At 48.1% G+C, this 15,338-nt stretch overlaps 2 protein-coding genes across 4 annotated transcripts in view; one reads left to right on the plus strand and one right to left on the minus strand.

The window, feature by feature from the left end:
• wnt5b (wingless-type MMTV integration site family, member 5b) overlaps nucleotides 1-15,338 on the minus strand; it is a 45,664-nt gene that overhangs the window by 6,561 nt on the left and 23,765 nt on the right. For 2 of the 3 annotated variants that reach the window (XM_057022910.1, XM_057022911.1), the window contains 3 exons: nucleotides 1,964-2,127; nucleotides 1,189-1,276; nucleotides 784-943 (listed from right to left, as the gene is read on the minus strand). In XM_057022910.1, coding sequence (XP_056878890.1) covers nucleotides 784-943; nucleotides 1,189-1,276; nucleotides 1,964-2,079 — 364 coding nt within the window. In that variant the 5' untranslated portion in view covers nucleotides 2,080-2,127. Of the gene's footprint in view, nucleotides 1-783; nucleotides 944-1,188; nucleotides 1,277-1,963; nucleotides 2,309-15,338 lie in introns of all 3 variants that reach the window. The other variant, XM_057022909.1, reaches the window with a different exon arrangement.
• Nucleotides 10,823-14,252, plus strand: fbxl14b (F-box and leucine-rich repeat protein 14b). The gene has a single exon (XM_057022908.1). It carries the CDS (start codon nucleotides 11,453-11,455, stop codon nucleotides 12,653-12,655), a length of 1,203 nt encoding a protein of 400 aa, XP_056878888.1. The 5' UTR covers nucleotides 10,823-11,452; the 3' UTR covers nucleotides 12,656-14,252.

Raw genomic sequence — 15,338 nt, forward strand, 5'->3', positions numbered from 1 at the left:
ACTCGGTGTCAGCTCATCGGCGCATTTCAAAAGAGGGGCCGCGGGGACAATGGAGCGACTCACACCTCGGTATAAACGCGCAGATTGGCCGACTGTCAATACGCAGACGGGCAGGCAGAGGTGGACGGAGACAGGACGGGCGGCAAACACCTCGCCTGGCTGCCCGCAGCGGATCTGACACTTACTTGATGATGAGCGCTTTCCCACATTGCCTGCTGGGAATTAGACGCCAACGATACCGATACAGGAGCTCGGATACAGCTGCGCATTTACCGGAACCGTGTGCGCCGTGTCCCTCTCGGGCGGCGCTATGATTCCTTTGCGCTGCGCGTTTTTTGCGCATATGGAGCGACAGAAAGTTCCGGGACTTTCAATCAAATTTGTAAAACCTAACTTTAATAATTTAAATTTTAGGGCAAACTAAGACCTCTTATGTCTCCCCAATATCACAACACGATACTTTAATGATACAAATAATATTTGGAAATTAATGGAAACGTCCAATAATGAACTTATCTTCACACACAGGAGAAGGTGTAGCATGATTAGTATAATTTTAACTGGATTTTATTCTAAATATTTGACATTACTGCCAATGTCTTATTCCAGGCATCTTTAATCCAGTCAGATCTGTTGACAGCGCACCAACCAACCACCAGTAATCCACAATCACTACTTTAAATTTAAAATGAGCTTGCAGTAAATAATGCCGCTGATATGAACTCGCTGCTGAGTTTAACTGAGCTAAAAGCTCCACCCTCTTGAAGCCTTACAGAAACTCACCGATCTGCATTACCCGTCCGAACACGGAGGAGTTGTCCACGGTGCTGCAGTTCCACCTCCTCTGCCTAAACTGGTACTGGCACTCCTTGATGCCCATCCTGGCGCCCTCTCCGATGTATGAGATGTGGTCCTGGTACAGCTGGCACAGCTTCCTCTGGCCCTGCGAGGCAGCGCCAGAGAGATTAGCCCGGATTAGCACGTTAATGGTCCCACACTTAAAACATCTCCTGTAGGGAGAGGCTCTGATTCATTTTCACCACTTTCTCACAGGGGGCACAAGAAGAGTTCAGAGCGGAAAGCACATAAAACCCAGAAAAGGATCCTGTTCCTGTAGAATCCAGAGATTCCTTATTGATTTAAGGTCGGGGAGCAGTAAAATTCTCAGACTGTCTGTCGGGAATTTACCTGAGATAGACCAGACAGCTGGCTGCAGCTTGGCTGAGCTCCGATGATGTACATCTCTGGTCGCTGGATCGGGGTCAGCGCAAGCGACCTGAAACAAAGAAAAACCCAGTTAACTTCAGAATTCAAAGCAGCCAACGCTGCCCAGTTCAAAGTGGCAGGATTTGTATGATTTCTGACTCAGATTAGAGCTCCCAGGCAAACCCAGGATGGTTAACTCCACTTGTCTGGTGTATTTTACAACACATTTTGATGGTTCATAACAACCGCTGAAGGGAGATGAACTATCCGTCGTGGGGTTGTGACAGAAACCTCAACTACTATTCGCAAACCCTCCACATTACCACAAATGGAACTCTGCAGCATCGTTGCAGGATTGTTTTGTAAAGTTTGAAAATAAGTGTGGTTAATTGACGACCATATAGGCTCAGCAGCAGGTCGCCATTCTGCACCATTTGGGCCCCAGCCAGGGTAAATATTGTGACAGAGCCTTCACATTTGTTCCATTCACTGTCAGTGCTCCACCACAGGACTGGAATACCCCCCCCCCCCCCCCCCATCCCAAAACACACACCAGAGGCAGCACAGAGCCCGTCGTTCACATTTGTCATCATAATCAATAGCAGGACACAAGATTTTGCAACCAATGTGTTGCGCCAAAGATATGAGACCACTTAAAGCCTACTCTTACAATGACACGTTAGGTCGTGATTCACAACTTAAGCTACTATTCGGGGGTAAAGTAGTTGTCTGCGCGTTATTTCTGAGCTAAACTCACCACCATGAGTTGGCATTCACCACCAGAAGTTGGGAGCTGCAGGCGAGGAATGCGACCGACAGCAGCAGATGTCGCGCAGCGCCGCTTCGCCGTCTCCGCGCAGGGCTGTTGTCCATGATCCGCCGCGTCACCGCGTCCCTCCCGCCGCTGGGGAAAGTGCTCCGCTGTTGGGCCATGGTCAACGGGAGGAAATGAAAAAAGAAGAGAGAAAAGAGATGTGCTGCTGAGGCCAGTTGGATCTCTGAGACCACAAGTCCACCGGACGCGTGAGTCCTCCCGGTTTATTCAGCGTTCAGAAACTCCAGTTTTTCCCTTTTTCACTGACATCCAGCCTAAAGTTCAGATCTGCAAACAAGTGCCATCAAAAAAAACCTCGATGAAGTCACAGAAAGAGCAGTCCTCAGTCAAAAAAAGAAATGAGGGGAGGGGGGAAAAATCTACTTTTTAAATTAAAAATCCAGTTAAAAGTGGCGCGTCAGTGGTTTGCGTTTATGCTAATTGCGAATGGATTTTTCCTCCCTGTCTCCTTCAGAAACAAAGCTGAGGAGAGTGTCGTCCCGTTGTAAACATGACTGAGGAGATAAAATCCCTAATTATGGAGTAGAGCGGCTGCTGCTGCTTCCCTGTCCTGCCCCCTCACAGCCACTTTACGTCTCCCTCCTTCGTTTTCTGCTCCACACTCCTCCTCCTCACCTCAGAAACCCCTCCTGCCCTCTCCATCCGTGGTCATAAATTATGCGCGCATGTGCGTGCGTAGAGGGCCACGGGCTCTGGCAACGTTTAAAACCTTAACAGGAGACACCTGATGTGTTTAGATGGGGAGGGAAGCATGTTGGGACAACAGCAGGATGGGTTACAATAGAATAGAATCGATGCTCACGTTCAAATATTTGTGCGTAAAATTCCTGCGAACAACCAAAGCGATTAAATGTGTTAGAATAAAGGGATAAAATGACTCAGTCACCTCTTCTTTGGTGTGTTATGAATAAAATGTTACCCGTGACCTCCCAAATGCACACATAGACGCAAGAGTCCGCAAATGGAGGTAAAAAATGGGGGTCTGAGGAGAAGAAAAGGCGTGTTGAAGCGAATTTTCCTCCGGTCAAAGAAAGACTGCGGCGAACCTGCAAAGAACGGCCTCTTCGATGGGATTCGAGTGCTTTTCAAATGAGAATTGGACGCAAGATTAGTCCGGACTCCCAGTACCGCTTAAAAATGTATCTCAGAATGAGCGCATTCCACAATCCACGAATCAGCGATTTACTAACACAGTCCTGCTCACTCGGACAGAAACTATGAAATTCCGAATGGGATTGTTCGGATTTATGTGCATTCTTATTTATGAGACGCAATAAAACACTGACGTTAAACAGGAACACGACACACCTCTTGTCCCCAAAACTTGTGAAGTGATCTAACAGGCTGCTGTCAATATGCATCTGACTGTGCTGCCGCGCTCGGGTCAAAGTCGAGGGAATCAACAATAGCACAAAGAGAATGGGGGGGGGGGGGGGGGGACACAGACACTGAAACTGGACATCCACACCCCACAACGACCCCGAGGCTAAAATCATTGTCCGCGTTGGACCGCGCGCTGAAACAGTTACACCAGAACAGATCTCACACCTTTGCAATACACTAAAAAGTTTTGGTTTTTTTGCAAGTTAAACTAATAACAACCGTTGTCATTATAGCTACAATAATGACCACCTGAAGACACCACATAGTTAATTGCTGAAATATAGTTTTGGTACATTTATTAACTTTTATTTGCTGTTTTCTCATGCTAGAATGCAATGCTAACCTCACTCACACAGGACCATATCAAAATGGAAGAAACAATGACAACGACACTTTCCACATTTATTAATGCTGTCTCACCCACACTGCAATCAGAGAGCCCGAATCTAAAATACCATCCTTTAATACGTTTTGCAATGACAGTATTAGCGTGAGCCTGTGATGTGCCCCGCCGAACACAGGGTGGCGCAGTTGAGCCGCGGTCAGCCGCTCCAACAAAAGAAGGGGAGCGAGAGGACTGAGAAAAGTTGGACCCGGCGCGCTGATGAAAGAGAGAAACAGGAGGGAAAACAGAGAGAGGGAGTGTCAGCGTAATAGATACACAGAGGCGGGGAGGGAAATGGAGAGAGCGCTAGAAGCCAGGTCCCTAGAGGAAATGAGCAATAGACATGCAACAGGGAGCAATGCCTGAGAACGTCAGCAGCTCCCCCTTGCACAAGAAGCAGCCTCTTTACTGCATCCAACATCAGAATCCAGCCAGAGAACCTGCCAGCTTCATCCTGCAGGGACACCAGCTGCAGCCGGCTGATGGAGTCCAAGATGATCCACAAGGATACCGTTCTCATTCCTGCAGGAATGGTGGCGAATTGAGTAAAGACCAAAAATACGGCTTGGGCTGGACAGAAAAAAAAGGTGGTTTTATTCTGTGACACGACTCTACACGGGGACGTGGACATGTGTGTTTTAGCTCATAAAAGGGACAAAATGTAGCCACAGGAAGCCCTCTGGGATGACAGGACTGGATCTGTTCGTGCTGTCCTCGTTTGCCTTTCCCCATGACTGTTCCTTTTCCAGAAACTCACACACACACACACACACACACACACACAGACACACACGCACGCACGAGGAGAGGAGATGAGCTGCCAAATACAGCTGGCAAGCACGCAAACACACCCGCACACACACGCACAACAAAAATCCAGTGGCATGAGAGGTCGTGTTTGTTTTTATTTTACATGTGCGGTTGCACGACTGATCACCCCTCCTTCACAAACACACACACACACACACACACACACACCCCTCCCCCATCTTCACGACTCTCTTCTGTCTCTCATCTGTCCCTCTGTCCATCTTCTCCATTCTTCCCTCCATCTATCCTTCCTACTGTCAGCTGGCAGAAGATGAGTCATGCCTTTAGCTGGGAGGCTAAAACTCTCTCTCTCTCTCTAAATATATCCCCGCTACACTTCTCCTTCTTAGTCATTCCTTCATTCTGCCTCACACTTCTTCCCGCCATGGATCGCCATCTGTTTGACAACGTCGGACTAAGCGCTGAGCTTCTCCCTCTCCCCAAACTCTTCCTCACGTCACCCTGTCACCTTCCCCTCCGTGCTGTCATCCTCCCCAAAGTCCAATATTTTCGTCACCGTGTCTTTGCGGCTCCGTTCTGGAAAATTCTTTCGGTCACTTAACGAACGCTGGACCTCTGACCTGCAGGGGGCAGTCACGCCCCTAGCAGCTGCTCCACTGCCGGCGGAGGCGTGGATCAATTTGAGGAGGACATCCTGACAGCAGCACTACTGAGGAAGAAACTGTCAACGTAAGATTTTTTCCTCCGAGTCTCATTCAGCCATCACGTCCTCCAGGGAAATGCTGGGACATTGCCAGGAGGGTCGCATGGGCATGAGACAGCATTTTTCTTTTGCTCTTCTGCTGACATGCTTCGCTTCCTACGACAATCAGGACGCATCGCGCAGCACTCAGACCTCATCGGAAATTCCCCGCGAATGCAACATACTTACAACTTACTAAAACCCATGTCCGCATAGACAAACACGCAGAGGTTTGCCTGACGTTTGGGATGGAAATCAGTTATTGTGACAAAGTGGGAGGACGTTTTCAACGCTGCCCAAGTGTTCCACTCAACAGAATTCCTTGAGTAATCTCAGATATTGGAAGGGAATATTCCACCCACCAGAGTACTCAGTATGGTGGAAGATTAATTTGTCAGATTTGTGCACGTTGTCTATGTCAGACACCTCAGTGGGAACACAGGAAGCTCCGGCTGGAATGGAAAGTCAAAATCCCCAATGAGCAGCCAGGGAGGAGTCGTCTCCCTGATGTCTGCTGGTCACAACACTGGCCTCCTGGGCCCTGGAGAAATTCCCTCAAGAACTAGAGCAACCTGATGGAATGTGTGAAAACATGGGTCTACAGCTACCATCACCTCCCCAATTCAGTTTTTACTTCTTATCGATGACAAATATAGTTGAAAACCAGAATTTTAGCAGCACATTTAATTAGTAAGTCACAGTTCTGATTCACGTGTGAGCATATTTGCATTTTCTTGTGCTCGGAATACTGGATAAATCACAAGACACAATCACATATGTTTCCTTTTATGATGACAGCACGTGTACGCCCTCATCAAAATGTGCCTATAGTGCAATTAAAATAACAAGCAGTGACAAGCACACACACACATGCGTGCGAGAAACACACACGTGCCCCCAATTCATGCCAAAATGCAGATGACCGTGGGCGAGCGAGAGAGAGAGGTTGAAAAATCTCCTATGTCAGACTGCAAAGCTGGCAGAAAACACACACACACACCACACACACACACACACCTGTTTGATGCAGAGCAACAGTGCATTCAGACACAGATACACAGGGTTGTGCAGAGGAGGGAGCTCAGGCGAGCTGCCAGGTGGAGGGAAGGAAAACCAACAGAAAGATGGTGAGATTGAAGCATAGAGGGGGAAAAGGGAACTGCTGGCTTCAGCCTCCTCGTGAACGCCTGCTCTGCACCTCCTCCGGTTGCGCCGTCACCTTTTGTCTTTCCCCGAGCTCGATCCCTTCTGATGTCATTGAGATGTTCAGAAGCCGTGGATGGATTTGGAAAAAAAAAAAAGCAAAAAAGAAACGAGGAGGGCGAAGTTTAGTGGGTTTTAAAAAGCAGCTACCCAAAGGAGCAGCAGTTGAAAGATGTCACTTTAGCTTTAGAAGATTAGACTAGCCTCCATCTGGTGGCCACCCACTGATATTGTGAGATTAGATCACTTTCTTTAAGTGTAACGATTATGGAAATATATCTGAAATGAAAAAGTCGTCTTCATTACAGCAGTGTTGCCCGACCACTGAGCAAAAGGCTCATTAAAAACAGCAGCTTTAAAGGCAGGTATGCACAGATGCGCACACACACACACACACACACACACACACACACACACACACACACACACTGATGCTACCTTTGGTTTAACAGACATGTCTCTTATCCTCCCATCTGTTTAGCAATTAGCAACCCTGCAAGAACAGGACTGGACATTCAGTTCAACTTTATTTGTATCTGTTACAATCAAGGTTGCCTCTGAGGACCAGAGCCCCCTGAGAACAGGACAGGACAGGAGAGGGGAGGACAGGGACAGCTTCGCTGCAGTAATGTAGCATTAATGAAGCGTGAGCTTTATGAAAGAGGAAGGTTTCCAACCCAACCTCAAAGGGGAAAGCCTCCCATACCGGGACAGGGAGCCGCATCTCCAGTAGGGGGGCTGATAGCTGCAGGCCTGGCCACCCATTTTCCCACCACCTAACAGGAGTGGTTAATAACTGTTACTGCCAGATTTAGCTGTTGCTCGATGCACACCAACGCACCCCAGAAGGAGCACTATAAAGGAAACCAGGCCGTTGCAGAGAAATATCCTAAAACTGAATTGTAGAATCAGGTTTTATAGCAAAGCTCCTCATATGGTGATAGTTTCTTTTAAAACACTGGGAAATACATGATCTCCCTCCACATTTGCCTCTGAACCCTGAAAAATCCCGTGCACAGGTGTCGGGCCTCCTGTGGAAATTTCACAAAACATCATCTCGCATTCCTCTTTTAATTGCGGACCGATGGTTAGCTGTGTGTAATCACACCGTGGGCCTGCTTTAGGCACGACGGATTCGAGTAATCCATGACAAATAAAGCGTGGAGGGTTTTTTTTTGGGGGGGGGGGGTCTCCCTGATGGGTATGGAGGGACATAACGCACGCTATAACTGTTAGGACAAGAGTCCTAAACAATCACACCACCTCCTAAAACAATGCTGCTTTAACTTTAACACACACACACATATGCACACACACACACACACACACACACACACACCACACACACACACACACACACACACACACACACAGCTCTGGTTTTATTGCTGCACAGGTCAAGCCCCTGTGAAGCAAGGAAAGACCTGAAGGAGCATAAAAGATTAATTGCTGTAAGCGGGCGCTACTGTACGCAGTATTTTGCCTTTGCGGGTGAATAGATTAGGGAACAGACGTCTCCTTTAGGAAAGGTGTCGACTTTCAGGGAACGTGTTGACACACGCCCACGTAACCCTGGCAACCAGCTCTCGCTGCAGGTGCACATTGTCGAGCGGGGCCAGTTATCCCGTTAGATCCCCCGGCCTGAATCATCGCGTGAATTAATGCAAACACAATGCGTGTAAAGGGCTGGCGTCATCGCCACGTTTTCATAGTTAATAAAGACAGCATGAGGCTGTTCTAAATCTCTCTCTCTCTCTCCAGGGCTCCACTGAGACACTCTAAAAATACTCTTCCTTCTTTCCCTCTGACCCGTTCCTTATTTTACCCCCTCTCACTTTGCCCGCCCGTGCATCCATCCTCTTTTCCTGCCTCTCTCACACAGCGTGAGCTCGGGCCCAGCAGGCTTTCTGAAAGGTATGACACACCACAGCAGGACACACACACACACACACACACACACACACACACACACACACACACGGAGGCAGGTCATGCAAAGAAAGGCTGCAGACCCACTTTTTGTAAATCCTGCCATCTGTTTTCTGTGCATTTTCTATAATTCACCCTGCCTGCCATCTTCTGCCTCTCCCACTTCCATCCCAGAAAGAAGTGGGGTCAGTCTCTTACATATAAACCAATTATCAAAACAAATCGTGGGAATATTTCCATGTCCCGCGTTTGTCCCAGGAGATCTGCCCTGCAAATGGTCACAATTTAACCCAATGCTGGGAGCCGCTGTTAATCTTCAACGGCGTTTATGACTCAAGGTGTTTGCAGTATCATTACACAACTTGGTATTCATGTCAGGGTCTCTGTTTTGAGAATGCACGGCACACTCTGCGCCCGAGCACCAAGGACGTAGGTGCCGACAGCTACAGGGGACAGAGCAGTTAACCGCTTTGTTTTTGCCCTTGATGGAGTTACATGATGTAAAAGGTAAAAAAGAAAAGAAAAGAAAAGACCTGGGTGTTTATTTGGATATTTAAAATAGCCACCAGACAATGTGGGTCCAGCAGCTTTTCTGACTACAGCATTTATGCAGCTGCTTAAATATTTGTGTCAGCACTTGCCCCAAAGACTCGGGGGTTATAAACGACTACATCAACACGAAATGTGTTTTTTTTCCCCCCCTTGCTTCCTTATGGTTGTGCTCCCAAATTCCCAAATGTGCACATCCTGAATTTGTGGAACAGCGTGGAAAAGTTATTCTGGGTCAAGACCTGCTGGATAAAGCAGTGAGGAGGGCAGCCGGGGCAAATCTTTTAACAGGCTGATGACAGCTAAGCTAACCAGCACCAGTCTGATCAGCACGGGGCGTCGAGGCATTTCCCAGAATTCTTCGCGCGACCCATCATGCAGTCACTTCCGAGATAACTTATTACAATAAACTGATCCATTTCACAGTAAAAATGTGATATATTATACATTTATTTCAACTTTATTAAAGAATATGTAATTGTAGCACCCTAGGTTAGTCTTGCCATATGAGAAAAAGATGGTGGCGAGTAAAGCCAGTCAAAAAAAAAGAGAAAGGGCAGAAAAATGGACCAAAATGTGGAAAACCGGAGTTTTGTCACTTGTTTTGAGCATGTGTAAATGGCTGTTTCCGCAGCGCCGCGCTCACCGTCTTATCCTCACCTGATCGCTGTTGCCTCTCCACTCTTTCTCACCCACTCTGCCACACTCGGCTGGCTTCAGCAAACGGCTCCCCTGTCACATTATCTTTCTCTCTCTCTCACACACACACACACACACGCGTGCACACACACACTCACATATACACATACCATCACACAGGAGAATGAACATGGAGAGGGAGAGATGCTAGATGCCGTTTACTTGCAAAAGGCAGGTGTGTGCAGAGACAAATTCTCCTGTCTGTGCACGCATACACGTGCATACACGTGCATACACGTACGCACATACACACACACACACACAGACCAAGGCTACTCTGGGGTTACGAGAGGCCCACTGCAGGGGATGAAATTTGCAGTCCAACATTAGACTAAGGAAATAGCTTCACTATTTCATATAATTATTTTGACAATTTGATACAGTGACAAGAATTTAGGAAGATTTGTGGTAACAGCCTCTTAATAAATAAAGATATACCTTCATAAAACTATTGGTTTTTTTTTTTTTTAGTTAGGTGGCTTGCAACAGCCATGTAACCATTTTAATTGTGTGGTAGATTCTTATTCAGCCAGTTTAACCCTGGCATGCAGGGCAGATGAAATTTTATTCTTAATTAAGGAGGAGGAAAATTGAATTTTAAAAATACAGCCGTTCAGGGGCAACTATCGCCGCATAATTTTAACGCCCACTGAGGTGACACAGGTGTCAAGTTCTCTTTTCACAGCAGCATTAGGAACGACTGTAAAAAATGTCCAGTATAGTCACTAACAGACCCCCCCCCCCCCCCCCCCCCCCCTTCCCACCCTGTTTCCTGTGTGGTCCGCTCAAAGGGTTAAAGCCCAAAGTGAACTGAATTGTAAGAAGTTGGTTTCCAAGGGAAACTGTTCGCACCGTTCCAGCTGAGGGGGGACAAACCAACGGCCTGGCTGCCAGGGGGGTGCTGCTAATTCCACACAACCGCGAACAGATCCGGCACCGCATCGGCTGTCGGATATTAACATAAATATTTCACGCCAGCTCGCCTCGGCGAAGTTAAAACAAGAGACGGCGTTTCTTATTTCCGTATTCTTTAAAAAATAAACACGGGCGCACTTCTGTGATTTGCCCGCACCCCTCCCGCTACAGCAGAGTGCCGGGGTCCCTGCCAAGTCGGTTTGAAAAGACCAGACAAAGGCTTTGAGCTCCGAACGCCCCTCTCTTAAACACAGTCCGCCCGTAAAGACAACGGAGTTCTCGCTTTTTCTCCCGCCCCCCTCCCGCTCTTACATCGCGGACATGTTTTTAAATAGGTGATGTTGGCCGTGTGGGTTTGATTTCAACTTTATCCTGGTGAAATGCACGACCGTCTGGATCCCCGCTCGGCCGAGAGAGGACGGCTTTTCCCAAGTATCGCGCAAGGAAGCGTCGTCTGAGAGAGGGAGAGAGGGGGAAGGATTGACGCTTTTTCCCTCCTCTCCGCCTCCTCCTTTGGCTCCCTTCTCCTCCTCTTTTTTCGGGGGAGAGAGGTTGAGATAGGAATAAACGCTTTTTTGTTTCTTTTTCCTCTTACCCCCCCGAATGCATTTGAATCCTACTGCGCAACGAGACCGGATCACGTGGGGCTCGAGAGTTGGATCGATTTTGCACAGTTCACTGTGAGAAAAAGAAACTATTTCTCTCTTGTACTTATGTGGATAACCGGGACTTTTGATACTTTTGCATAATTTCAACAGAAGCTTGTTTTTGAGTTTCTTCTTCAGCCTTGGAGGTATGGAGTATTAATTCTTATATGCCTGGGGTTTAAAAAACAATGGAGACGCACATTTCGTGCCTCTTCCCGGAAATTTTGGCCATGATTTTTAGCTATCTGGATGTGAGGGACAAAGGCAGGGTAGCCCAAGTGTGTATCGCTTGGAGGGACGCATCCTATCACAAGTCGGTGTGGAGGGGGGTAGAGGCTAAGTTGCACCTCCGACGGGCAAATCCCTCTCTGTTCCCCAGCCTCCAGGCCAGGGGCATCCGGAGGGTCCAGATCCTCTCCCTGCGCCGCAGCTTAAGCTACGTGATCCAGGGAATGCCAAACATCGAGTCCCTCAATCTGTCCGGCTGCTACAACCTCACAGATAACGGGCTGGGTCACGCGTTCGTGCAGGAGATCCCATCGCTGAGGGTTCTGAACCTGAGTCTTTGCAAACAGATCACAGACTCCAGTCTCGGTAGGATAGCTCAGTATTTGAAGAACCTGGAGGTGCTGGAGCTGGGTGGCTGCAGCAACATCACCAACACTGGGCTTCTGTTGATAGCCTGGGGCCTCCATCGACTCAAGAGCCTCAATCTGAGGTCCTGCAGGCACGTCTCTGATGTGGGGATCGGACATCTGGCGGGCATGACGCGCAGCGCTGCCGAGGGATGCTTGAACCTGGAATACCTAACGCTCCAGGACTGTCAGAAACTAACGGACCTGTCGTTAAAACACATTTCCAAGGGGCTGACGAAGCTCCGGGTTCTGAACCTGAGCTTTTGCGGGGGGATCTCGGATGCCGGGATGATCCACCTCTCTCACATGACCTCTCTGTGGAGCCTCAACCTACGTTCCTGTGACAACATCAGTGACACGGGAACCATGCACCTTGCCATGGGCACCCTAAGGCTCTCTGGGCTCGACGTTTCATTCTGCGACAAAATAGGGGACCAGACGCTCGCCTACATAGCCCAGGGACTGTACCAGCTCAAGTCCCTGTCTCTGTGCTCGTGTCACATCTCCGACGACGGTATCAACCGCATGGTGAGGCAGATGCACGAGCTGAGGACCCTGAACATTGGACAGTGCGTGCGCATCACGGACAAAGGGCTGGAGCTCATAGCCGACCACCTTACCCAGCTGGTGGGCATCGACCTGTATGGATGTACCAAGATCACCAAGAGGGGACTGGAGAGGATCACACAGCTCCCCTGCCTTAAAGTGTTGAACCTGGGACTCTGGCAGATGACAGAGAGTGAAAAAGTGAGGTGATTGGAAATGTTTAGTTCTGTTCTTTTTATTTTAGGGGGTTTGGGTTGTGGACGTGAGGGCACGGGGAAGAGGACGTGATGGGTAAATATGTTTAGAAAAAGAAACCCTCCCTTTATTATTTTTCTTACCCCCCTTCCTGTGTGTTTGGTGTGCTTCTCCCATGTGACCAGATGTTTTTCTCTATTGGCCATGCGGGGTTCCAATTAGCGTTTTTGATACGGCTTAATATTCCGCTTTAAAGGAAGCAACTGTAAATTCTGTCGCGAGCTCACGAGAAGAAAATCCCGTCCAGACTACTTTTGACCTTAGGCAAAGTGTTTGGTAAAATAATTCGTTCGCTTCCAGGAAACCAAGTGAAACTTGCCTCTCGAGTGCGCTTTGACAAGGGGAGACTTTTTTTTTTTCTTTAATCGTTACTATAGATTTACGTTAACAGTCTGAATGTAAGATGTTCACGACTGCTTTTCGCTACAGCCATCACGCCTAAAAAAAAGAAAAAGAAAAAAAATTGGCTACCTCGTACGTGGTTGTTTTCAAAGGGTGTACACTGTTTTAAGGAACAGAAAGAAAGCGAAAATGAGAGACCGGGAGAAAATGTGCCTAAAGGGACTGTGTCTGCCCCCTCCCCCATCACCTCCCTCCCTCCCTCCCCGACTTCCCCATGAGCGGAGCTGGAGAACACGGAGCAGGACACAATCACCCCACCTTTGTTAATTTACTCCCATAAACAGCTACAATATCCTACAGAGAGAGAAAAGGAGAGCGGACTGGACAATCTCTTCCCCAGGGCCACGCGTTGTTTTAAAAAGGGAGAAACCGACGCGGCTTCGAGCGGACGGCGTTTGTGCCGCCGCCTTTATTTTCGAGGGACGAAAAAGTCCAACTTCGAGACCCTCTTTTGCGCGTCGCGGCCACAGCGCCGCGTTCCCCACCTCGCCCTCATCGCCCTGCAGAACTCATCAGTGAAGGAGAAGGTGGTTTGTTTTTTTTCTTGACTGAAACAACGCTAGCGGACGCGCCTGCGAATATCGGTACTTCAAATTGAAGTGAATTCTATCAATATTGATCGAAACGAGTCAGGGTTCCTCTTCTCGGCTTGATTTTCCCACGTCGTTGCCAAGGCGTCGGGGTTCGTCTCACCGGGGAGGGGTGGGTATCCTTTCCTTCCTCTTTTTCTCCACCTCTCCTTGAATAATAACAAAAAAAACCAACAACTCTAAATTCGTTTTGAGGCGCGCTTGGAAGGAGAAATCGATTATTTGTTTTCTCTCCCTCCTTGTGCGGCTCTGGTTACAAGCAGAATGCGCCTCCGCGTCTCGCTCTCCCTTTCTCTCAAGCCAAACGCGCACGTGCGGACGCGCACACCAGAGCCCGTGTGCGTGCACGCGTGTTAATGTAATGCAATGACCTGCTCGAAAAATTAATATAGGGATGTGCGACCTGCTGACGAAGCTGTGTATGAGAAATGAAAGATGTACTGTATATCATGTGTTTGTAAAAAAAAAAAAAGAAAAAGAGAGAAAAAAGCAGAATCCCAAAATTAAATTGTTTTATATTCTTACAAGGTTAAAACAATTAAAGATATTTATATAATGAATGAAGGAGACTGGTATTTTTCCTCACTGCTGTCACTGTTTTGGTCAAAATAGCCCCGCCGACGTCTGTTTTCAGGCAACATTTCCAATTTTTTATCCAAAAGAGCTTTAATTTGCAAAAGGGAAAAAACCCAGCCCACCCACATATCTTTCAGTATTGTCCCTGATCAGTCTGGTCTTGTTTTTTAGAAGGGCTGGGGGAAGAAAATCTGTTGTCGTTTTATTATTTACGAGGTGATTCAAAATGGATGCTTGCCGCCTTGATTTGGCTGCAGTGTCTGCAATTAATTATCACCGGGGTGTTTATTGTAGGAAGCTCCTCCAGCCTGCTGATTCTGTTTGGTTTCAAACAATTAACCTCTGTTTCTCTTTTAAAAAAAAAAAGAAAAAAAAATCTTTTGATGTGGCAACAAAGGGTTGAGGTGGCGAAAGGTCCGATTCCGCTTTTTGAGCGTTTTTTCGGGGTTCTGGGGTTCTCGGCATCAGTGGCGTTCGGCCTGCATGTGTGGAGCAGCCAGATCTAAAGTTGGTTAGAGCAGATTTCCACTCTCTGCTTTCCATCAAGACGTGTCCTGTGTGCGAAGTGACACCCCACACACACACACGCGCACACACACACACACACACACACACACACACACACACACACACACACAGTTACCAGACCAGTCAGTAGCCATTGTCTGTCTTTAGAAGTTAGGAAGGCAGATTTTGGTGTGGGATCCCCCCCTGCTTTTCCGCTTTTTCTCCTCCTCTTGTTCAGTCACGCATACCAGATCCCAGGGCAGGAGACCCCCCCATGTGCACACACACACACACACACACACACACACTTCCTCGCACCCCCACTCCCCCTCCATCCACACACATTTTAGCATTCCACACCATCATTCAGAGCGTTTAAGCATTCTCTCTCCCCTCTCGCTCTGCCCATGGGGATTTGGGGACAAAGGCCAGTAGTTGACCACAGGGACAGAGAGGCAGAAACAAAGAGGACGGAGAGACGGAGAGAATGTCAGTGTTTGTGGCTTTCTTAAGTTTGCTTTTGCTGGCTTTTGGTTTTGTGTGAGGAGATCAGATTTTAGAGA

The sequence above is a fragment of the Takifugu flavidus genome, chromosome 22, assembly GCF_003711565.1.
Source record: "Takifugu flavidus isolate HTHZ2018 chromosome 22, ASM371156v2, whole genome shotgun sequence".
NCBI classification, from domain to species: Eukaryota; Metazoa; Chordata; class Actinopteri; order Tetraodontiformes; family Tetraodontidae; genus Takifugu; species Takifugu flavidus.